Raw genomic sequence first — 25,925 nt, 5'->3', positions numbered from 1 at the left:
AGTACTGCTACCCTTACTTGTTTGCTGTTGCTGGCGGCAGTGCTGCTGTCAGAGCTGGGTGGCCAGAGAGCGACAACTGCTGGCGAGGAGCCCAGCTCTAAAGGCAGAGCCGCTGCCAGCAACAGCGCAGACGTAAGGGTGGCATGGTATGGTATTGCCACTCTTACTTCTGCACAGCTGTTGGTGGGGTACTGCCTTCAGAGCTGGGCGCCCAGCCGACAGCCACCGCTCTCTGGCTGCCCAGCTCTGAAGGCAGCGCAGAAGTAAGGATGGCAATACTGTAACCCCCCTGCAACTCCCTTTTGGATCAGTACCTCCAATTTGAGAAACGCTGGTCTCCCCTTTGAAATCTGTAAAAGCACACAAATGACCAAATTTCACGGTTCGTGATGTGTTTTTCATGACCGTGAATTTGGTAGGGCCCTAAAGATAATACAAAAGTGAGGGCAGAAACTTTAAAACTGACGTAGTGACAGAAGAAAAAATATTCTAATATCTGCCACTAGTTGGTCTTCACGAGTCATAGCTCAAATGTTTAAAAATGCACCTGCATGAGCTATACATGCAAGAAGTCCAGTGCATGTGTAAATTGTGGATTTTCACATGCCAGATACACTTACACTTGGGTAACCCTGATTTGCACATACAAAATGAGGAGTTTACATGCATAATTTATGCATTGACACTCTTGTGGGTAGCCTTCAAAAATGATAAGCCCATTTGATTGGTAAGGATCAGGAAATGAATCTTTCCTTGATTCAGTGAACTTGTGCGTAATGGGGCTGTAACCTCACCTTGCTCTGTGGCTTTTTTTTTTTTTTTAATGTATAGAAGGAGATAATTTACCCAAATATACCTGTGGTTCTGGTGTGTGGAGAAATTTGCCTCCTTATCTCCTCTTGAATGTTGCTGGTAAAGTTGTAAAATTGGCAAAGTTCATGGCCTGCTTGAATGAATGTCATAAGAACATAAGAATGGTCATGCTGAGTCAGACTGAAGGTCCATCTAGCCCAATATCCTGTTATTCGACAGTGGCCAGTGACAGATGCTTCAGAGGGAATGGACAGAACAGAAGCATTATGGAGAGATCCATCCCTTGTTGTCCACTCTCACTATCTGGCAGTTAGAGGTTTTGGGACACCTCATAGACTTTAAGGTCAGAAGGGACCATTATGATCATCTAGTCTGACCTCCTGCACAACGCAGGCCACAGAATCTCACCCACCCAATCCTGTAATAAACCCCTAACCTATGTCTGAGCTATTGAAGTCCTCAAACCATGGTTTAAAGACTTCAAGGTGCAGACAATTCTCCAGCAAGTGACCCACGCCCCACGCTGCAGAGGAAGGCAAAAACCCCCCAGAGCCTCTGCCAATCTGCCCTGGAGGAAAATTCCAAATATGACGATCAGCTAAACCCTGAGCATGTGGGCAAGACTCACTAGCCAGACAGCCAGGAAAGAATTCTCTGTAGTAACTCAGATCCCACCTCATCTAACATCCTATCACAGGCCATTGGGCATTTTTACCGCTAATAGTCAAAGATCAATTAATTGCCAAAATTAGGCTATGCCATGGGGGTTGCATCCCTGACCATCTTAGCTAATAGCCATTGATGAATTTATTCTTTTTGAACCCAGTCCCCTGGCAATGAGTTCCACAGGTTGAATGGGCGTTGTGTGAAATAATATTTCCTTATGTTTGTTTTTAAACATTGCTCATATTAGTTTCACTGGGTGACCCCTAGTTCTTGAGTTAGGAAAGTTATTTATCCCTTCACATATTCACTTTCTCCACACCATTCATGATTTTATAGTCATATCTTTTCTAAATTGAACAGGCCTAGGCTTTTTAATCTCTCCTTATATGGAAGTTGCTCCAGATCTCTAATCATTTTCGTTTCCCTTCTCTGTACTTCTTCCAGTTTTAATGTATTTCTTTGAGATCGCACCACCAGAACTGCATGCAGTATTCAAAGGCTTTCCATGGATTTATGTAATGGCACTATGATATTCACTGTTTTATTATCTATCCCTTTCTTAATGGTTCCTAACATTCTGTTAGGTTTTTTTGACTGCCATTGCACATTGAGCGGATGTTTTCATAGAACTATCGGCAGTGTCTCCAAGATCTTTCTTGAGTGATAACTGTTCCCATCATTTTGTGTGTATATTTGGGATTATATTTTCCAATGTACCGTACTTTGCACTTATCAATATTGAGTTTTATCTGCCATTTTGTTGTCCAATCACCCAGTTCAGTGAGATCTCTTTGTAACTCTGCTGTCAGCTTTGGACTTAATTATCTTAAATAATTTTGTATTATCAGCAGACTTTGCCACCTCACTGTTTACCCCTTTTTCCAGATCATTTGTGATGAATATGTTGAACAGCACAGGTCTCTGTACAGATCCTTGGGAACCCCACTATTTATCTCGCTCCATAATGAAAACTGACCATTTATTCATCTTGTAACCAATTATTGATCCATAAAAGTACCTTCCCTCTCATCCCATGACTACTTACTTTGCTTCAGAGCCTTTGGTGAGGGACCTTGTCAAAGGCTTTCTGAAAGTCCAAATACACTATATCCACTGGATCTCGCTTGTCCAAGTGTTTGCTGACACCCTCAGAGAATTCTAATAGATTGCTGAGTAATGATTTCCCTTTACAAAAGCCATGTTGACTCTTCCCAACATATTGTGTTCATCAGTGTGTCTGGTTGAAACTATAGTAAAAAAACAAAAATTATCAATGTGCCTGGTATTGAAGTTTGGCGTCCTGGCCCGTAATTGCCATGATCTACTCTGGAGCCTTTTAAAAAAAATATTGTTATTTTAGCTGCTGTCCTGTCATCTGGTATGAAGGCTAATTTAAATGCTAGGTTACATACCACACTTAGTAGTTTTGCAATTTCATATTTGAATTCCTTCAGAACTCTTGGGTGAATACCATCTGGTCCTGCTGAGTTATTACCATTTAACTGATCATGTTGTTCCAAAACCACCTCTATTGACACCTCAATCTGGGACAGTGCCTCATACACCTCTACCCCGATATAACGCTACCTGATATAACACGAATTCAGATATAACGTGGTAAAGCAGTGCTTCGGGGGGGCGGGGCTGCGAACTCTGGCGGATCAAAGCAAGTTCGATATAACGTGGTTTCACCTATAACGCGGTAAGATTTTTTGGCTCCAGAGGACAGCGTTCTATCGGGGTAGAGGTGTATTTGTCACCTAACAAGAATGGATTGGGTGTGGGAATCTCCCTCATATCCGCTTCAGTGAAGACTGATGAGAAGAATTAATTTAGCTTCTCTGCAATGGCCTTGTCTTCCTTGAGTGCTGCTTCAGCATATGGGTCATCCAGTGGCCCCATGGACTGTTTGGTAGTCTTCCTGCTTCTGATGTGCTTAATTTTTTTTAAGTTTGTCTTTTGCTAATTACTCTTCAAATTCTTTTTCGGTCTGCCTAATTATACTTTTACACTTGATTTACCAGATTTTTTGGTTCTTTCTATTTTCCTCAGTAGGATCTGACTTTCAATTTTTAAAGGATGCCTTTCTGCTTCTAACTGCTTCTTTTACTCTGCTGTCTAGCCATGGTGGCATTTTTGTGCTGCTCTTACTGTTTTTTTTATTTGGGGGGCGTAATACATTTAATTAGAGCCTCTACTATGGTGTTTTCAAAAAGTTTCCATGCAGCTTGCAGGCACTTCACTGTGTGGCACCCACCTCTCTCGAGCGCCCCCTTCTGGTTGGGTGTGTTTGCGGTCTTTAAACCAGTCCCAGCCTTGGTATCGGGCCATACCCCCAGGACTTCCTCCCTGAAGGCAATGGTTTTGCCCTTTTAGTCTGTTCTGCCCCCAGTTCTCCAACTGGGCCTCCTGACAGTTTAGTCCCCTTATGGGGGTTTACTGCTGTCCAGTTGTAGGCCCTTCCCCAGTGGCCTATGGAGGAACTCGGGTCCACCAACTACTGAGTCTCATCCCAGGGATCCTAAGAATAGCAGCCACGCTCCACTTTAGTAAAAGTGCCTTCAGTTCCCTGGGCTACTTCCCCCTGGCCCCAGCCTTCCCTGACACCTTACTCTTAGCTCAGGGCCCTTCTAAGTTCAGGCCCAGCAGCCAGCCAGGAGCTCCCCCAGTCCTTACTAGCACTGAGTTGTCCGTTGTGCTGCATTTCCCTTTGGCCAGCCAGGAGTACTGTCTGCACTCGTCTAGCTCCAGCAAGGAACTGCCCCTCTCTGTCTCCGCAGCTACTTTTTATAGGGCTCTCCTCCTGGTCCCTGATTGGCTGCTCCCTGAAGCCACTCTGATTGGCTGCTTTCCCTGGAGCCACTCTAGCCCGCTTGGAGGACCTCTCCACCGTTCTTTCCTGGGACGAGTGTGGCAGGACCCTGAGGCTTCCAGCAAGGGGCCTCGGGGCCTAGTCCACCATGTCACACAGTTCCGTTTAGTTTCCTTTTAACTAGGTTCCTTGTTTTGGTGGTGTTTTCCTTTTTGAAATTAAATGGGACTGTGATGGGTTAGTTTGGTATTTTCTCCCCGGTAAGGATGTTAATTTTAATTATGTTATGGTCACTATTACCAAGCAGTTCAGTTATATTTATCTCTTGGACCAGACCCTGTGCTCCACTTAAGACTAAATCAAGAACTGCCTCTACCCTTGTGGGTTTCAGGGTAAGCTGCTTCAAAAGGCAGTTTTGATGGGATCCCCAGGGTGCAGCCTGGGACTGTGGGACTGCTGTGCCCCCTAAACTCTCTCCAGCCTGGGCTGTCTCTCTCATGTCTTGCTAGTGACCAGCAGCAAACCCCTCCAGGTGCTATCACTCAGCACAACCACATGTGGAGACCCCACACCCAGCTAGATTGAACGAATGCTTCCAGAGCCACTCATGAATCACACAGGGAAAGGCACCTGAGCCAAATCCCCCCAGCTCCCAGCACTATACCCCAGAAATATACCGTCTTGCACTGCTCAAGATGGGCAGTGCAAATGTATTAATTGGTTCATTCTTCATCAATGGAAAGTGGATATACACCAGCCTTTGCAAAACCTGAGCAGATTTGCCCCACACTTCATACAAACTCACTGGTAAAGATAAACAGTAAAACAAATTTATTGACTATAAAAAGATTTTAAGTGATATGAAGTGATAGGCAAAAAGTCAGAGTTGGTTACCAAAAGAAATAAAATATAAGCACGCAATCTAAACTCTCAACCCTGTTAGACTGGGCAACAGTTAGACTAAGCAGTTTTTCTCAACCCACTGGATATTGCAATCCTTAATATACAGATTTCACCCTTGAAATCTGGGCCAGTCCCCTCAGTTGGAGACTTCAGAGTGTCCTTGTCGCTTGCAGCGTAGGTGGTTGAAGGAGAAAGGCCCAGCATGGGCCCCCTGTGTTTGGTTTTATATCCTCAGTCCACGTGCTTGGAAAACACATGTCCAGGAATCTCTGGGTGGGCATTGCTGAGTCTCCAGGCAAGGTTGAGCAATTCCCCTGTTGTGGCCTCATGCAGGTGAGTCATTGCATTGTAGCTCCCTTGCTGGACAATGGTTGTTGATACGTTGATTGACACCCCGCCCGGGTGTTGGTTACTTTCCTTGCTGTTGCCTCTGGGGAGCTAATATCTGGTTGATCCCCCAAATTACAGCATGTTTTAGTGACAAACATACAACACAATTCTCATAACTTCATATTAGGGCTGTCAATTAATCACAGTTAACTCACGTGATTAATTCAAAAAAAATAATCGTGATTAATCGCACTTATAACAATAGAATACCAATTGACATTTATTAAATATTTTTGGATGTTTTTCTACATTTTCAATATTGATTTCAATTACAAAACAGAATACAAAGTGCACAGTGCTCACTTTATATTATTATTTTTGATTACAAATATATGCACTGTAAAATGATAAACAAAAGAAATAGTATTTTTCAATTCATCTCATGCAAGTACTGAAATGCAATCTCTTTATCGTGAAAGTGTAACTTACAAATGCAGATTTTTTTTTGATTACATAACTGCACTCAAAAACAAAACAGTGTAAAACTTTAGAGCCTACAAGTCCACTCAGTCCTACTTCTTATTCTGCCAATCCCTAAGATAAACAAATATCAGAGGGGTAGCCGTTAAGGTAACTCCCTTCTCTTCGTGTGCCAGTATATTTATGCTTGTATCTGTAATTTTCACTCCATGCATCTGAAGAAGTGGTTTTTTACCCGAAAGCTTATGCCCAAATACATCTGTTAGTCTTTAAGGTTCCACTGGACTCCTCATTGTTTAAGATAAACAAGTTTGTTTACATTGACGGGAGATCCTGCTGCCTGCTTTTTATTTACAATATCACCTGAAAGTGAGAACAGGCCTTCTCATGGCACTTCTGTAGCCGGCATTGCAAGGTATTTACATGCCAGATATGCTAAACATTCATATGCCCCTTCCATGCTTCGGCCACCATTCCAGAGGGCATGCTTCCATGCGGATGATGCTCGTAAAAACAATAATGCGTCAATTAAATTTGTGACTGTACTCCTTGCGGGGAGAATTGTACATCTCCTGTTCTGTTTTACCCGCATTCTGCATATATTTCATGTTATGGCAGTCTCGGATGATGAGCCAGCATGTGTTCATTTTAAGAACACTTTCACAGCATTTGACAAAATGCAAAGAAGGTACCAATGTGAAATTTCTAAAAATAGCTACAGAACTCGACCCAAGGTTTAAGAATCTGAAGTGCTGTCCAAAATCTGAGAGGGACGAGGTGTGGAGCATGCTTTCAGAAGTCTTAAAAGATCAACACTCTGATGTGGAAACTACAGAACCCAAACCACCAAAAAAGAAAATCAACCTTCTGGTGGTGGCATCTGACTCATGATGATGAAAATGAACATGCGTCTGTCCGCACTGCTTTTGATCGTTATCAAGCAGAACCCATCATCAGCATGGAAGCATGTCCTCTAGAATGGTGGTTGATGCATGAAGGGACATATGAATCTTTAACGCATCTGGCATGAAAATATCTTGCAACGCCAGCTACAACAGTGCCATGCAAACGCCTTTTCTCACTTTCAGGTGACATTGTAAACAAGAAGCAGGCAGCATTATTTCCTGCAAATTGTAACCATTGTTGTTTCAGTGATTGGCTGACCAAGTAGTAGTCCTGAGTGGACTTGTAGGCTCTAAAGTTTTACATTGTTTTATTTTTGAATGCTGATTTTTTTTGTACATAATTCTACGTTTGTAAGTTCAACTTTCATGATAAAGAGATTGCACTACAGTACTTGTATGAGGTGAATTGAAAAATAATTTTTGTTTTTTTACAGTGCAAATATTTGTAATAAAAAATAAATATAAAGTGAGCACTGTACAGTTGTATTCTGTGTTGTAATTGAAATTAATATATTTGAAAATGTAGTAAACTTCCAGAAATATTTAAAATAAATGGTATCCTATTGTTGTTTAACAGCGCAATTAATCACAATTAATTTTTTTAATCGCTTGACAGCCCTACTTCATATGCATTAATGATATACATATATGGATAGAGAAATGACTTTCAGCAGATGATAACCTTTCCTTTGATACCTTACAAGGCATGCTTTATATGTAATATCACAATTATGTACAGATGAGGAATATGGGGGATTACAGGGAGTTCCCTGAGGGTTACAGCATGTCACAGCAGTCATTTATGGTATCCAGACATTTTTCTGTCTGCATCCCTGTTTTGAGGTGACACATACCCAGTCAGTTCGGGGATAGTTGAAATCCCTCATTATTGTTGGGTTTTCTGTTTTTGTAGCCTCTGTAAACTCCTTGAGTATTTCACAATCACTGTCACCACCCTGGTCAGGTGATTGGTAGTATATTCCTGCTACTATACTCTTATTATTCATGTATGGAATTTCTATCCATAGAGATTTGATAGTAAACTTTGATTTATTTAAGTTTTTTACTATATTTGACTCTGCTTTCTCTCACAGGTAGTGAAACCCACCCACCAGTGCAATCTACTGGAATTCTTACATATTTTGTGCCCCACTATTAGTGTCACGTGGATTAACATTGTTCCACCAAGTTTCTGTAATGCCTCTTACTTCAATATCCTCATTCAATCCCAGGCACTCAGGTTCACCCATTTTAGTAATCAGTGTTATAGCATTTGTATACAAGCACAACATTTAATTGTCCGCCTTCATGTGATATTTCAAGTGATGTCATCTACACTGCCCCCCGGTGTGTGGAAGGAGCAGTGAGGGAATTAGTGTTATAAATTGAAGCATTAAATGATCATTATTAATGAAAATCACGATATAGATTATTGTAATGTTATATAATGCTTTAATAATATTGATTAAGACACGTAACTTCCTCAGAATAACACACAACAGATTTTTGTGCAAGTTATATTTCCTCCTGAATATTTCACTTCATTAGCACCCCCAGAGCTCTGTTTGGCATTATTTGTATGAAGGGACTGTGTAGTTCAATCTAGGGGAGGTGGACCCAAGATACAGCATACTGCATATTCCCTCTGTGTGGCTCTCCCAGGACTCTGTGTGTGTGATTAACATGATTTTGCATCCGTCCTTGCCATGCAGTGGAAGGGTGCATATGCTTCTTAGGATATGTCTATACTACCTGCCGAATCGGCGGGCAGTGATCGATCCAGCGGGGGCCGATTATTGCGTCTAGTCTAGACGCGATAAATCGACCCCCCGAGTGCTCTCCCGTCGACTCCTGTACTCCACCGGCATGAGAGGTGCAGATCTAAGTACGTTGACTTCAGCTACGTCATTCACGTAGCTGAAGTTGTGTATCTTAGATCAACCACCTTCTCCCCCCCCCCCCCCCTTCACCCCGTCAATGTAGACCAGGCCTAAGTATATGTAAGCTTTATTGAATAATGTTCAGTAGAGTAGAATCCAAAGGTCCTCCCGATAGTTCTCTCCTGGCTGACACCCAATTACTTGCATTATTATTCAGTTCACTCTGGAATTATGTAGAGTTTCATACTCCTGCAATAAACATTGATCCATTTTCTCTAGAGACTTACACATTATATTGATATTGGCTCAAGATCTGAAGAGAGGAGTCTGATCTTCTAATTTGTGTTGTACTGCAGTGGAACCACAACCCCTGTGGTTGACTTAAATGAATAGGACTGACTTAATTTTGCTGATCCTAAGCTAGAATGACAATTGTCACCTTACTGAGGGATAAAACAATTAGTGCTGAACAGCTAGTGATGTTTTTACTATGCAATAAAGGCACAGACTACACTAAATGCCCACCTGAGTAAATCAGTCTCATGCAAGCTGTTTTCTTTGGCACTCCTGCTCTTCAGTTTTACAATAGAGATAAGTGAAATACAGTCTTGGTAGTCCATCGATCCGATGATGACAAATCTGTGCAGATCATCAGTTGTTGGTCTTATGGTGTGCCCTCTGATGGCTATACAAGCCAATTCTAGAGGTGCACATTTTGCTGCAGATGGTGCATGGGAAGTTCGCGGTTAGTGGATTGTGCGCTGCTGATGCTCTGTGACGTCGTTCGCGTGCCTCTTGTAGACGCCAGCAGCGGTCTTCCTCAAAGGCGATGCAGGTATTTCTGACAGTTGCACGCCACTGTGGTCTGTCGCTGGCGGCGTCCTCAAGGTCCCTAGGTTTGATACTGCTGTACTGCAGATTGGCTTTGATGGTGTCCTTGTAACGTTTCCGTGGACGACCTATATGCCGGATGCCCTGAGAGAGCTCACCATACAGAAGCTGGCGGGGGATTCTGTTGGCATTCATGCGGCTGACATGACCGGTCCAACGTAGCTGTGACTTCATGATCATCATTTCGATGCTTGTCATCTGGACTCTCTCGAGGACTTCGAGATTGGGCACTTTGTCTTGCCAGCGGATCTTCATGATGTTACGGAGGCAGCGCATGTGAAATGCTTCAAACTGCTTGATGTGACGCCTATATAGTGTCCATGTTTCGCACCCGTACAAAAGAGATGAAAGAACAACAGCTCTGTACACAAACAGTTTTGTTGACATCCGGATGTTATGGTGATTTAAAACTTTGACACGCAGACAGCCAAGTGCCTGGCTTGCTTTGGATATTCGTGCGTTGATCTCATTATCCAGTGATCCATCACTGGATATGACACTACCCAGATATTTAAAGTTCTCCACTACTTTCAGCTGAGTGCCGTCGATGGAGATACTCAGGACAGAAGCATTGGATCCAGGTGCAGGTTGATGGAGAACTTCTGTCTTTCCGAGGCTGATAGTTAGTCCGAAAAGTTGTGAGGCCTCAGCAAACTTGTTGACAATGTGCTAAAGATCATTTTCAGTGTGAGCCATGAGGGCACAATCGTCAGCAAAGAGTGCCTCAAGAAGGAGTTTCTGCACTGTCTTAGTCTTTGCATTCAGGCGACGGAGGTCAAAAGGTGAACCATTGTGCCGGTATTTCAAGTATATACCTCAGTCCAGATCTTTCACTGCATGGTTAAGGACACATGCAAAGAACAGGTTAAATAGGACAGGAGCGAGAACACATCCTTGTTTCATGCCGTTGGTGATGTATAAATACAGTAGAATTTATAAAAAACACAAGTATGTGAAAATGTGGAATACTGCTGCCCTTTCCAGTTTTAAAGAGCGCACACTATAATCCTTTTTATTTACATTTGCTTGATACTTATCTTAAAATATAGCTTCTTTCTTGGTTCAAGTAAACTTGAGTCAGCAGGGCATGTTTCAAGGAAACCTTTGCCTTTTTTTGAGGTGATTTTAAGGGTATCAGTGGGAAGTAGATTGAGGGGGCATTTTTGGTGGTTAGAAGAGTCCTAAATGTTGGCAGTGGGCTAATCTGAAGTTCTTAATGTATTTTTAAAATGTTTGTTTATACGTGCCTTGAGTTTCAGACAAACACATGTTAAAAAAATGAAAAGGACATTTAAACAGATTTCTGAATACTATACCAAGTCCTCAGAGTAATGCTAAAGCTGTACTACTGCAATGTTCTCAATAACACCCCTCTCTATACCTCCAAAAGGAATGTCCGAGACTTTGATAAATGATGAGATTATCAGTGTCGACATAATTGCTTGACCAGGGGCCTTGCAATTACTTGATACTGACATCCTGGGAGGTGAAACGTGTATGCATTGATAATGGACCGAATTTCTCCCTGCTATATTTTACTAATCACAAGGGTAATGGATCTAAATTATAAACTGTAGCCCAGATTTCACCCCGCACTTCCAGATCTGTATGGAAAATTGTCTGATACTCGGAAAGAGAGAAGAGGACCCATGCCTTGCTTTTTCCCAACATGGAATGGTTATATTAGAAACAGGTGTGATGGACTGATCAGAGTAGGGGGGAAACGCTTGATTTTGTCCAACCACAGGCAGTCCAGATTTAGACTACCCCATGGAACAGTTTCACCAACTGGAACTGAAACTACAGGAGGTATTTAGAGTGGAAGATGTTAATTACTGTGGGTGGAAATTGGCCAGCAAGCTGGAGTTAGTGCTCCCTTTTTAAATTAAAGGTTCCAGGGGCTCATAAATGACAAGTGGTCAGTGCCTTGGTTTTACACAGCAGGTTCTCGTATGTTACTCTTATTTTTTTTTTTTTGCTGACAGAGGAAACAGTAATATCTTATTCTAATCCTTGGTAATTTTTTTTTCTTTCACTTATCCTTTATTGGATATTCCTTTTTTCACATGTGGTTAACACTATGCTTCTGAGACAAATTTAACACCACCTCCGTAAGACTACTTTCATTTGCTTTTTGAGGCTGACTTGACATTATTAGCCTGTTTGAAAAATAAAGTTATTTTAACTCTGATTATATAAGGTTTGCAAAGAATGAAGCAGGCTGAAAAAAAACTGATCTAAAACTGGTCTTAAAATGTACTTTTTGGCTTTACTTTATCTCCAGTTCACTTAATAGCAGCTATTTGGCTTTATTATTGTACAGCCATATGAAAATATATGAATCACTGTACTTTTTAAATAATAATGTTGAGTACATCAGAGAAGAAACTTTTTAAAGTGGGAGTGGGCAGTAAGGAGAGATGTATATACTGTTCTGTGATGTCTGGGAAGCAAAGCAGCTGGGGCACATGTTGGAGAGGAGACATCTAGGAACAGTCCTGGTGTCTGGTTCTCTTCTCTTCCAAGATTTAATGTGGACACACTAAAGAGCTATTTTATTGATTTTTTTTCTTCTAGAAAATTCTATAAAATTCATTTATCCAATGCTCAAGATTTAAGTACATTACATTTTTAAAAATATGAAGTACAAGTTGTTTTAATCAACAAAAGAATTTGATGAGTCTTTAATGGATCGTTTGTCACACCTCATCCATGCTAAATAAAGCATGTGAGAAAATGTATTCCTTTCAGTGTGCCTTGAAAGTTATCAAACTCAGGCACAGTCAAGTATGAAGCTACTTTTGAGTGTCAAATGCCCTCCAGTGAGAATGCTTTGTTCCCCAAATTGTTATAACTAGGGATATTGAGCTCAGGCATTCCAATTAATTTCAGCTACTGGTAAAATATAAATACACTGGATACAAATCCTAAAGGGCTCCTGGGATTAAATGGAAGATATTGTGGTCCCTGGAGCACAGGTGAATGTGTGCACTGTACACAATCTACTTCTAAGGATCCTTTCATAGCACGTTGCTTACGCAGTGGGTGTTGTAATCTTTATGATGCGGAACGTGCTACCTACTGCCAACTCTCAACATTCTACAAAATGCCTAAAAAACTTGGTTTCTCAAAAATGTTTGGTACTTATTTTTATTATCACAACATTTTTCCTGTCTGTTCTTTGCAATTTTTTCTTGCAGCAGTCCCCTCCCTGTCTCAGTTTGTTAAATTTAAATTGTAAAGTTTGTGTTATAATTCCTCAAATACATAAAGGTTGTTGCGGGAGGAGCGTTAACAATAATTATTGTTTTCATTGCTGCTTTTCATCTTCCTCAAATTACGTTCAGCAGTGTCATATACTAATCTCAATCCACATGTGCAATTTCCATTGAAATTGGATGGAGTCTTGCATAGGTGGCGAGTTATATGGGCTCATGGTGCCCGTGCTCCATCAATATTTAGTAACGTGGGCCTGGCTCCACCAATGTTTGGGCTTATCGCGCTTTGCGGGACCCTGCGCTTCAGGGGGACACAGGGTCCAGGGCGGCCTGGGGGCTTAGCAGGGAGGCTGGCGCTGGCAGCAGCGAGCGACCCAGCCCCAGTCTGCCCCGCTCTACTCCCTCCCCGCCCCCATTCCATCACTTCCCCCAAACTGCTGCCCTGCCTCTTTCTGGCTTCCACCCCCTCCCCCCGAGCGATGCCAGGAGCTGGCGGGGTGGGCTGGGGCCGGGTCTCTCGCTGCTGCCGGCACTAGGCCCCCTGCTAACTCCCTAGACCACTCTGGACCCCGCGTCCCCCTGAAGCATGGGGCCCCCCAAAGTGCGGGGCCCAGGGCGGTTGCCCTGATCTGTTCTATGGACGTTCTGGGAATCACCAATAATTATACAAACCTGGCGCTCATGGAGTCTTGCCCCCAAATTACTGTATCAGTCCTTGGTTTAATCCTATTTGAACAAACCAGCAGAAACATGGAGTTGGTGAATAGCAAGAGCCTAACATTAAAACTCATTTCATTTCCTTATTTTTAGTCTGAAGGGAAAAACCACACAAATGCTGGAGATGCAATTTATGAAGTTGTAAGTCTGCAGCGGGAGTCTGAGAGAGATGATGAATCAGTCAGTCCAACAAGTGGAGGGGGTCCACTATCGCCACAGGAGGATGAGGCTGAAGAAGGTAAGAGTAAAATGAACATGTACAATTCCCGTATATGCTGTTTTTTTCATAGTTTGTCTGTCTTTTATTCCCATATAGGTTTCTTCCTATTTGTGTCCATCAGGGATGTATTATAATAGCGCCCTCCCCCACCCCGCCCAATCACCTGTCATTCACAACTTGTGCATCTTCACTACCAGCAGTAGTGTCCGACACTTTTAGACTGTCCTATCTAGGCTGTTTTATCCAGATGTAGCAGCAGACACGGTGCATCCATACAGCACTGTGCACCAAAACTTACCATTCCTCCTCACCTGTTAGGCTAACAAGATAGCAAGCTTCTGTTAAAGGGTTTTTCTTCCAATCAGAGTCCATTATTTTCTAGAAGGAGCTCTCATAATTAACAGCGATGCCAGGAAGCTCTTCGCTGTTTATAGTAGTAATGATTTCTGACTCAATCCCTGGTGCCTGTGGATCATTTTTATGTAACTTAAAAATTTTGTGGATTTTTTTCTTCGTGCTGCCAATCTATCCTGAATATATTTTAAATGTATAGTAAGTGTCGTTTCAGCAGCTTGTTTGATGGAGCAGGCTTCAATAATTGCTATTGCACTATTTATTCCTTTTTTTCCCAGTGACTGTTGTTGAGAATAACAAGTGATTGTTCCAGAATTTAATGAACATTGTGCTATTAGAGAATAAATATTCTCTAGATCTTGCACTTTTGATGTTGTGTAAAACAGTTTTATTTTAAAATAGAATAAATAATAGTACAGAGGTGTGCATAGCAGGAAAAATAAAATGGTAAGTTAAACTTAATGTTAGTTTCCATATGTTAAATTCAAAATACTTGCAAAGGAAATAATCCTCTTTTTAAAATGTCATTACAATGTAACACTGTTCTCATGGAAACTGCATATAGAGTACTTGCCTAGAAGTTATCTATCCCGCTAGATGTGCAGATTAAATGAGTCACTGCCAGTTGTTCTACATACATTTCCATTGTTATGTACCTTCTTTTGCAGATCATTAATTATTATGATGGAAAAAATATAATAGTTTAAAATTACCCCCTCAAAATATTCATTTGTATTTTAGATCTTGAACTAAGATTTATTTATTTGTTTAATTTCTGTTTAGGGTCAAGGGTCATAAATACCTGGCCTATATCATCCCCCCCCCCCTTTTTTTTTTAACCTGGTCCTGGCTATGGCATATATTATATATTGTAGGGACTTTCCCACTTCATAGGCTAACAGTTAGTTCATCCATGTATGGGTTTTGAGGGGTTGTTCTTTATTCTTTATGAAGTGCTGTTCCCGACTCCATTAGCTCCATCATTTTCCTCATGATTCATTGTATGACATTTGAAGCTTGCAATATTATTTATTTATATAATTCCATAAAAGTGTATGATGCCTTATTTGCATCCTCATCTTGCTTACTTACCCTTTGCAGCTATCTCAATTTCTGCCAACCCCAAGACTAAGCATCCCGTGGTCCTTTGTGAGCTAGATGACTCATGCCATGATTAGGAGTGGAAATGTCACTTTAAGAAATAAGACAGAATATTCTTTCAGTCCATCTGAAGAGAGTGGTTCAGTAGGACTTTTGTGCTGCTGTTCTATTGGCAGATGTGTGAATTTTCTTCCCACCCTGGTTTTAAGGTCATTAGCATTTTAATGTGAATGGGAAATACATTTCATTGTGTCATAAGAGCAAGACCTTATAGAAAATTGGGATCATGTTTTCCTAATAAATAAACCATACCTTTGTTCTTACTGGTGCCTTGGTTTCATGACACTAACTTCCAGTTTGTCTTTATAGCAAAATCATACAGTGGCCATTTAGGAATATTTCAAATCAACCTAACATACATTTTCATTACATTTTATCACTAGCATTGCAGTTCATATTTCTGTCAGCTCAGTCATCAAACCTGAGAGCTGGAGGCGGCACAGAAATATTCCCCTGCTTAGTCTTATTTAATTAATATTAACAGTTTGCTTGTCAAAGCAAAAGAATGCGTTGAACCTCCACACTAAATTGCCTTACCTTGCTAACAAGGTTGCTTAATTCAGACTATAATTTAACTAAAAAGAGATCCAGATGTGTATTGACTAAACTTTCTCTTGTATGTTGTTGGAAGAGGTCTCAAGTGAAATGTATTAGGGTATCTGTGCTCATGTTCATAATGCATGGTAAAGTAGTGGGAGAGTGAATTATTAATGTGTAATTTTGACAAGGTGCAAGGCATAGCTGATTCAAGCACACTCATAGGGGCCTCCTTTGTAATCATTTTTTCATTTCTTCCCCCATTTAAATTTGCCCTGACAGAAGTCCCCAGACAAAGAGCCAGCAGTGGCCAGGAAAGAATCCCAGAGGATGCACCTAGATGTGGGGGGAGCATGAAGCACCTGAAAGTCGGGGTCTGGAGTCATCCTCTAGAAACGGGGCAATATGAAATAGCTAGGAGGTTGGAGACTTAGAAGACCCCCATGAGGGGCAACATGAAATGAAGTTAGGCAGCTTGTAACTAGTGAGGAAAAGACAATTCTCCCTCATCTCTCCTGGTCATCTAAGACCCAAACTTGAAGTTCAAGTATCTCCCCCATGCTGCTGTTTCCTCACATGCCTGGCCAAACTTCCTGAGAACTACTACTCAAAAAGAGGAGATCTGCTTTTTGGAAGGCTGGGAGGTAGCTGGGGAGGGAAGCAGTTTTCAGGCATAAGAAGTACAGCACAGGGGTTCTCACATTCACTCCTTAATAGTGTGTGATGGAGGAATGAAAATAAGTAGGCACTGAAACTATGGCAAAAAAATGAAACTGTTGCTCATTACTGTTGCAATGGTTGCAGCTGAACTGGTTCTCCCTGTTTTTCCTTCCACTGTGGGTTCTATAGCTTGCTAGAATTAGTCCTGGTGTAAGGTCACCGAATTGTAAAAGGTGTTAACCTCAGTTTCCTCCTCCTCTACACAGGAAAGAGTATAAATTGGTTGCTTAGGATATAGTTGGAGACTGCTCATGGAAAGTCAGGGTTCCATACTTAAGGTCCTAAGACTGGGGAAGGGGAAAGGTATTATTTTTGAGTTAATTTGTTTTGATTTCTAATGATATTTGCTACCCATTGAAGACAATCCTTGATGACTAGGTCTGTTTTTTGTTTCTGCTGAATCAGTCCACCAGCTCAGTGCTCTTTTGATATGAAGTTGATATACAGCAACTAGGTGTAAATAATTTCGCGAATTAACTTGTCACCTTTTTATCTCCCAGTCATTAAACTGTTTTTGCAATGATGGCTTTTGAGTTCTCTTGATATAGTTTTGTATGATATCAAAAACTAGGGCTCCCTGCTGTTGCCCACATAAAGTCATACTTAATATTCAGTGCTTTCAGAAAGTAGTTCAGAAGTAGGAAATAGATGATAAATAAAATGCGTTCTTTACAAACGTGCCAAAATTATACAAAAAGTTGAATTTATTTTGAGCCAACTATAAGATAGTTTTAATGGCACTGTTTTCCTAAGTAAACTTTTATATTGTTGTAAATTGGCAAAGAATAGTCTTCAAAAAGCGATTCATCCTTTTAAAAAAAAAAATGAAATAAGTAACACTTTATTAGTAAGATGACACTTCTGGAGACAGTAGCTTGATAAGGAAGAAGTATCTACCCAAAGGTCAGTCATCTTATAGAACATTCTCATGATTTCCTGAAATGCAGTGCTGAATGGAAAACTAAGGAACAGTCAGCCTTTTGCTATAGCAACAGATTTCTTAAAGATGATTAGGCCTCCACCGTGGCTGACACACCAGGAAGTGAATTGGGCATCTCCCAGACATGAAAGCATGAGTCTCTGCACTGATGCTGGTGCAGAAGGAAGGGACTGTGCTATCGGAGCCATATTGGAATGTGATTAAACATACATGGATCTTACTAGGGAGGCGAAGTTTAATTTTTTTGCTCACAAGCTGGGGGGTAGAGGTAGAACTTCAGGAGGGAAGAAAAAATGTGTAGCAGAAGTCCCCTGGTCCTCGGACTTTTCTGAGATGGCTTCACTCTCCAGAAATAAGAACAAAGTAATAGCATGTGAGGATTGAGATGCGGAGGAGAGGTTGTTGTTTCATGTAGGCACCATGAAATTCAAAGATGAGAGGGAGATAAAAGTGATGGAGGGGTCTGAAAGCTGCAGAGAAATCTGAGAGAGTTACGTATTGGAGGGCCCAGAAAGAGAGAGTACGTAAGGACAGAGTGAGCAATGTAAAATGATCTGATCATCATCTCAGAGTATGGTAAATTCATGAGGACAGTCTGTTTGAACATAGGACAAGATTACCCTCTATCAGATAGAAACCTTTATTGCAGTCCCACAAGATTTAACTTTTTTATACAGCAGCTTCTAATGAGTGCAAATCCATAGCATTACACTTAAAAATTACATCTGAGATGAGTCAATATCTCATTTTTACAGGTTGTACATTCTGTTCTCTAACATTAGACCATTCTTACTGCATTGCAAGTTAACCTTTCAGTTATTAAAAATACATTTAATCAACTCCTGCAGCAATATTATTGTGCTATTGGATAGTTTCTAATCCCTTCTTTAACTGGTGAAAAATTGAGTACAATATATTAAATTTTTTTTCTTGCTCTGAATGATGTAACACACGATAGTTTAATTTGATTTATGTTCATACTGTAAAGTTAGTGATTCAAGTGTGAATTCACAGTTTAAAAAAAGTTAATATTTAAATACAAAACATTTCCATAGGATACAAACCTACCTAGAGTTGTATGACGTGTGAATTTTTCATGTCAAATGTTGAAATTTGGAGTTTTATGGTTGCTTCTCTTCCAGAATTATTTTATAACAAAGTTACTAGGGGGCAGTAGTTTGGAGTTGGGGTCCTAGCTGAATTACATCCTTTCTTCTCTATCCTGCACTCAAGTCTCATCAACCCCATGAAAATTTGTCTTTGGGAACTCATTTGTGATCCAGGTCAGGAGTGGATGGGACAGGGATGATGGGTGCTCTGTGCAGCATCATATTCTTCCTTCTTCCAAATCCACAGGACAAATAGGTGCAAGTTGTGGTGGACTGGGTAAGCATTATATGAGTGGATTCTCCCTTCTCTCTGTCAAACCCGCTCCCCTTGAGCACTAAGGGATAGTTTCCATCTGCAGCAAGTTCTGTATGATGATCTTTGCAGCATAGGGCTTTTCTGTGAATGACCGTGGCCCTCTGTGGATATCCTGATATTCATGAGTATTTGGTGGGATTCTATGGGTTCTTCTTCAATTGATGGTCTCTATATGTATTCCACATTTGGGTATGCATGTGTACCATGTGCCTGGGTTCAGAAATTTTTGGTATGCAGTGTCCATTGGTCTGGGATGTGCAGTTACTCTCCTCATACTCCAAACAGACTATAAAGGGTAGTGTGAACCAACACCTCTCCAGTTCCTTCTTACCACCGCATGGACGGAGTCAGAATCCTCCTTGTCCACTTTGATCTTTCTTTACTGCGAACCCGTAAATATAATTTATAAATAGTTACAAATAGTTTAGGTTTTTAGTGTTTTTATAGTTAGTGTAATTAGTTTAGGTCTTCCCACCCCAGGAAGCTTCTCCTTTTGAAGAGGGACTATGCCAAGAGTTCCGGTATTCAAGAATTGTGTCTCCTGCACCAATTCCTTTTCCATCAGCAAGTGCCACCAGCACTGCCTTTATTGCCTTGGGGAGACTCTTATTGCCACCAAGTGCAACATCTGCTGCTCGTTCCCTCCCCAAACTCATAAGGGATAAGAGCTTTTTCTGCAGAAGCACCTCATGGAGCAGGACGTGAAATCTCATTCAGATTCAGGCTGGAGAGACCTTCCCTGCACAACGGCCTCAAACTATGAGCAGCAGACATCCGAGCATGACCTCCAGAGTTGAGGCAAAAGCTCTTAAGTCTAAGAAACCCTCTCACAAGAGAGGGGGACATGAACATAGGCATAAGGACAGATCTCTAGCCAGATCTGCTTCTAAGAGAGAGAATTCCTCCCCGTCCTGTCAAAGTCCAGTGAACCTTCACATATGGGTTCTAAAGAATTAGGTCTGCATAAACCTTCTGTCCTAGAAGGACAGGCGTGAAGGATCCAATCATACTGGGTCCAGCTCCATCCTGCAAACCTAATGAGCGGTACCCAACAGTTCCGTGTAAGAGTTCAATGCTGGGATCCCATCTGATGGCTCCGATGTTGTCGCAGTGGCGGATTATCAACTGGACCCACAGGACCTGTGCCCAGGGGCCCTGGCCAATTGGGAGACCCTTGAAAAATGGGCAACCCGCCCCCAACAGACAAGCACTGGGCGGGGCAGGGGAGGTCTCTACACTCCCCCGACCCCACTCCCTGGCAGCAGCGCTGGGTGGGCGAGCGGGGCAAGCCCCCATGCCTCAACCTTGCTAAACGAATGGGACGGCATGGAGAGTCCAGTGCTCCCCAGCAGCCGCCCAGGCAGGGAGAGGAAAGGACGGGGCCAGACTCAGAGCCGGAGAGGAAGGGGCGGGGCCAGAGCCTCTCCAGCTACGCTGGAACACTGCCCACAGAGCTGCCTGGGAGAGAGCCTGGCTGGGGAGGGGCAGCAGCCTGCTCACTGCCCAGGCTCCGCAGAAATGCGGGGCAGTGAGGGAAGCCCCAATGCCCTGACCCCTGCTGTGGTCCCGGGACTGGAGGAGATCTGGCTCCCTGCTGCAGCCTCAGGGCCCAGGTGAGGGGGGGTAGGACTGTGTGGGGCCGTGGGTGAAACGGTGGTGGGGCTGCAGGCAGAAGGTGTGCTCTGGTCCAGGGCCCCACGAAACCTTAATCCACCTCTGGTTCTCCATGCCAGATCTCTGAAACACAAGACATTTGCATTACCTGGATCCACTGGTCCACTCCTCAGGAGCTCTCAAAACACTAAGGAAGACCGAAGCCTTTACCCCGCTGGAGGATGTTTTCACTCTGTCCTGCCCACAAGCTCCCTTGCTCTCATGCTCGGCTCATTTAGAAACATGCCTACACCCGGGGAGTCCACCTTGTGGGAAAGAATATCTTTCCCTACTATGTCCACAACTTGGAACATCCTTCCCCATGTATCATTGGCACTGCTGGTAGAACACGAGCCTATCATTTTATCAAGTGACAGACACTCCAGATGAGGCTCCTTCTCCCACAAGGGAAATGAGACCAAAGAAGGTATTGGAACTGTCTACCTCCTTCCAAATGCGGCTACCCCAGGGACCACTGGTATCCGATGCCTTACGCTCTTCCCCTTCTGGCTGATCCATATTGGTCTTACTGGGGCCTGTGGGATCCATATAGTAGGCATTGTGGATTTGTGCAGGAATCACACCAACTGTCTTCTCCTAGCCATTCCAGTTGGCTCTGTCGGAATTTAAGAGGAGGTCAAGTTGGATCCAGTTGTTCTGGTGGGTATATCATTCTCATCGAAAGAGGCGGTTGCTCCATCATCTCCCTCTCTGATGACGAAAAGCAGTACAGGAATTGTTGCAGAGTGTGGCAATGGAGCTCCAGATATCTCCTTAAAGAGGTCCAGGACACACAACAGGGCCTATTGGACATCCTCCAGGCCTCTGGCCCTTTGAAGGTGGCCCTTGCAGTTTTGGAACCCACCAGATTGGTGTACCCCTACCCCAGAGAGCTGAGAAATCACATTTTGTGCCAGATAAAGTGTCAGAGGTTTCTTCTGCTCATTAAGTTCCCAACTCCTTAAGTGGTTCAAGTGGCTGCACAAAGGCCCAGACTACTCTAAGACTACCCCAACTGACAAGGGTGCAAACATCTCGACCTTTTGGGTAGGAAAGTGTCATCGGCTAGTCTCCAATTCAGAGCTGCTAACTATGAGGCATTGTTAGCAAAATATGGTTTTCTGAATTATGCCAAATTTGCAGACTCTAAAAACAGACTTCCCTGGGAAGCTAGGGCCCAGTTCCAAGCCCTTACTGATGGAGGCAGGTTGGTGACCAAGATGTCACTTCAAGTGACAGTAGATGCTGCTGATACTGCCTCTAGCGCCATTGTCACAGCTGTAGTCATGAGACATGAGTCATGATTGTAATTATAGAATAGAATCATAGAAATGTAGGACTGGAAGGGACTTCAATTGGTCATCTAATCCAGCTCCCTGTACTCAGGTCAGGACTAAGGATTATCTAGACCGTCCTTCACAGGTGTTTGTCTAACTTGTTCTTAAAAATCTCTGAAGATGGAGAGTCCACAACCTCCCTAGTTAATTTGTTCTGAAGCTTAACCATCCATATAGTTAGGAAGTTTTTTGTAATGGCTAACCTAAATCTCCCTTGCTGCAATTTAATCCCATTACTTTCTTGTCCTGTCCTCAGTGGATAAAGAGAACAATTTATCACACTTCTCTTTATAAGAAGCGTTACATAATTAAAGACTATTATCAGGCACTCCGCTTAGTCTTCTCCAGCTAAACAAACACAGTTTTTCAATGTTTCCTAATAGGTCATGTTTTCCAGACCTTTCATCATTTTTGTTGCTCCTCCTCTGTACACATCTTTCCAGAACTGAACACAGTTCTCCAGTTGAGTCCTTATCAGTGCTGAGTAGAGTAGAAGAATTACTTCTTGTCTTGTTTGCAACACTTCTGCTAACACATCCCAGAATATTTGCTTTTTTTAGAACAGTATTCCACTGTGACTCAATCATATTTAGTTTGTGATCCACTGTCACCCTGGACCTTTTCTGCAGTACTTCTTCCTAGGCAGTCATTTCCCATTTTGTATTTGTGCGACTGATTATTCCGTCCTGAGTGTAGTACTTTGCATTTCTCCTTTCTGAATTTCATCCTGTTTAATTCAGACCCTTTCTCGGTCTGTCAAGATAATTTTGAATTCTAATCCTGTCCTTCAAAGCGCTTGCACCCCTTCCAGCTTGGTATTGTCAGAAAACTTTATATGTGTACTCTCTATGCCATTATCCAAATCATTTATGAAGATCTTGAATAGAACTGGCTCAGGACAGATCCCGGTGGGACCTCACTCGATATGCCCTTCCAGCTTGACTGTTACATATCACCTTATCTTCTAGGTTCTTACAAACTGATTGTTTGACTATTGGCTCCATTATCTTTTCAGGTACCAAAGTTAAGCTGACTGGTCTGTCAGGGTTCCTTCCCCACTCTGAATTCCAGGGTACAGATGTGGGGACCCGCATGAAAGCCCCCTAAGCTTATTTCTACCAGCTTAGGTTAAAACCTGTTACTCTGCCACCACCAAGTGATTTAACAAGAAACAGGGAAAGGACCACTTGGAGTTCCTCTTCCCCCAAAATATCCCCCTAAGCCTTACACCCCCTTTCCTGGGGAGGCTTGAAAATAATATCCTAACCAATTGGTTACAAAGTGATCAAAGACCCAAACCCCTGGATCTTTGGACAATGGAAAAATCAGTCAGGTTCTTAAAAGAAGGATTTTATTAAAAAGAAAAGGTAAAAATCATCTCTGTAAAATCAGGATGGAAAATAACTTTACAGGGTAATCAGATTCAAAGAGCCCAGAGGAACCCCCTCTAGCCTTAGTTTCAAAGTTGCAGCAAAACAGGGATACCTTCCTCTAGCAAAGGAGCATTCACAAGTTGAGAAAAACAAAGATAGACTAATACGTCTTGCCTGGCTATTACTTACAAGTTGAAATATGAGAGACTTGTTCAGAAATATTTGGAGAGCCTCGATTGAGGTCCGGTCCCTCTTCGTCCCAAGAGCGAACAACACCAAAACAAAGAGCACAAACAAAAGCCCAAAAGTCTTCCTCCCCCCCACCCCCAAGATTTGAAAGTATCTTGTCCCCTTATTGGTCCTTTGGGTCAGGTGTCAGCCAGTTACCTGAGCTTGTTAACCCTTTACAGGTAAAACGATTTTGGTGCCTCTGGCAAGGAGGGATTTTATAGTATTGTACACAGGAGGGTTGTTACCCTTCGCTTTATAGTTATGATGGTCTATAATTCCCTGTAAGTCCTAGGGGTATCTCAGGGAGGACCAGAATAACATTGAGAACCTTCCTTTTGATGAGTATAACCTCTTTAGTGAGAAGACCAATGAGTCTTATACACTCTAAAACAGCTGTTCTCAACTGGCCACGAGTCGTTTCAACTGGGCCGTGGGGCTCTGTGACTGTGAAACCCCGAGCCCTGGCACCCCCCTGTGGGGCTGAAGTCCTGAGCACAGGGGGGCAGAGTTGCTCCCTCCCCAAATTGCTGTGCTTTACCCACAGCGAGGCAGTCCCAGGGGCAATTCCACACCCTCCCTCCACCTCCTTCTCTCCCCCTGCCCAGGTCGGAGGTGGAAAGTTGGAGCTGGGCATTGCAGGGTGGCTGCTGCTCTGGCTGGTGCCATGCAGCAGGCAGCCACGGAGCTCCCCCATCTCCTGCTGCTGCTGCCCAGGACTGCTCCCCAGCTCCTTTTGACTGCTTAGGCAGCCAGTAAGAGCCTCCCTGCCCCTGGCTCCAGAGCCAGCAGAGCCCTCGGGGAGCAGTGACTACAAGGGGGGCCACCCTGGCACACAGCCCCAAGCAACCCTATAGGCCCAGACCACTTCCTCAGGCATCTTATCATCAATACCTATATGAACTCCCACGTAAGAAGCTAAGAGCTTAAAGATCCAGATATATGGCTACTTCTATCTCCACAGCCACCACCCAACCCCACCCACTCTGCCTTCAGCTGGGCAACAATAACTACAGACAAGTAGGTACTAGACATCATCCATCAAAGCTACATAATCAAGTTTGTTTTTCCTCTCCACCACAAACCCCCTTCCCAGCTTCTTTTCATATTCTTCTCCTTGAGGGGGTGAGAACCCATTCCACAGAGCATAAGCAACTGCAATGACATCTTTTCAAGATGTACTTTTACTAGAAATATGTAGACCTGGAGCACCTTACACACCTTCACAGGACACGATGCCTTGATCTACTGTTCTGGCACAGAGATGACTGAGGGGACAGCTGTATTACAGACAGGCCATAACATCTGCATCCTCACACCCACCTCCTGTTTGACTACTGCTTACTAATGTCCCATGTGTGGCATATACATAGGGATCATCACTCAAAGAAATGGAAGTTACTTACCTGTAACTGTAGGTTCTTTGAGATGTGTGGTCCCTATCTTTATTTCCCTCCCCACCCTCCATCCCCTCTGCTGCAGATGATAGCCAGATTCGTGTTAAGAAAAAGAATTGAAGAGGTGTCTGTCCACACTGCCCTTAATACTTTCTGTTTGGAGCACAAGCAGAACAGTTGCGATATGTGGACCAACAGACGCTGCTTACTAAAAGTCTTACTAAAAATTTCTGGACTCAAGCAAATGGTGTGAGTCCACATCTTGAAGCACCTCCAGATACAGGTAAGTAACCTCTATTTCTTTGGGCCAGGGTTCCCCCTCACTACTATTGCTTGGGGCCAGCCCCACTCCTCCAACAGAATGATGAGTAGAAACAGCTAGCAAAAATTTGAGGATTTTCCAGTCCCCTGTATGGAAATAGACCACATAGGATATCTTGGGACCCTAAGTGAGGTTCTTTTTAGGAACTTCAATTTTGTTTTAGGCTAAATTTGTAAAATCCTAATCTCTGCATGTTCAGTTTTGTGTGGGCAAACATTTTGTACACTTTTGCACAGAGTGTGTGCAAATCATGAAACTTACATTGCAGACCTCATTCATGCACCCAGTAGTGCAAACTGAGGACAAATGGATTATATGCATGGATGTGCTAACACTTATACATATTAAAAAAATCATTTTGGAATCTGCATTGACACTTTTGAAAATCTGGTCTATCAACTCTAGTTCAACTCAGTTGGCTTTCTGGAATGCTTAAAAATGTGATTTTGATAATTTTATCTGCTAATCTAATCAAAGGCTAAAATATAGTCACTTCAATTTATGCTTTGTAAAATTGATGTTTTACCTTTTAAATAATAAATGACAGTAAATTGATGTAGCTTGTGCAGAGCGCAGAAATGAGCCTGATCATGAGATTGAACCACTGTGATCACATTATACCTGCCCTGCGTTCTTTACCTTA

At 42.6% G+C, this 25,925-nt stretch overlaps 1 protein-coding gene across 1 annotated transcript in view; it reads left to right on the top strand.

Annotated features, from left to right (window-relative positions):
- RABGAP1L (RAB GTPase activating protein 1 like) overlaps nucleotides 1-25,925 on the top strand; it is a 525,385-nt gene that overhangs the window by 126,423 nt on the left and 373,037 nt on the right. The window contains exon 11 of the mRNA XM_065408876.1: nucleotides 13,709-13,853. Coding sequence (XP_065264948.1) covers nucleotides 13,709-13,853 — 145 coding nt within the window. The remainder of the gene's footprint in view (nucleotides 1-13,708; nucleotides 13,854-25,925) is intronic.

Source organism: Emys orbicularis, chromosome 8, assembly GCF_028017835.1.
Source record: "Emys orbicularis isolate rEmyOrb1 chromosome 8, rEmyOrb1.hap1, whole genome shotgun sequence".
Classification (NCBI taxonomy): Eukaryota; Metazoa; Chordata; order Testudines; family Emydidae; genus Emys; species Emys orbicularis.
Note: the sequence above shows the minus strand (reverse complement) of the source record. Positions and strands in the feature narration are given on the sequence as shown.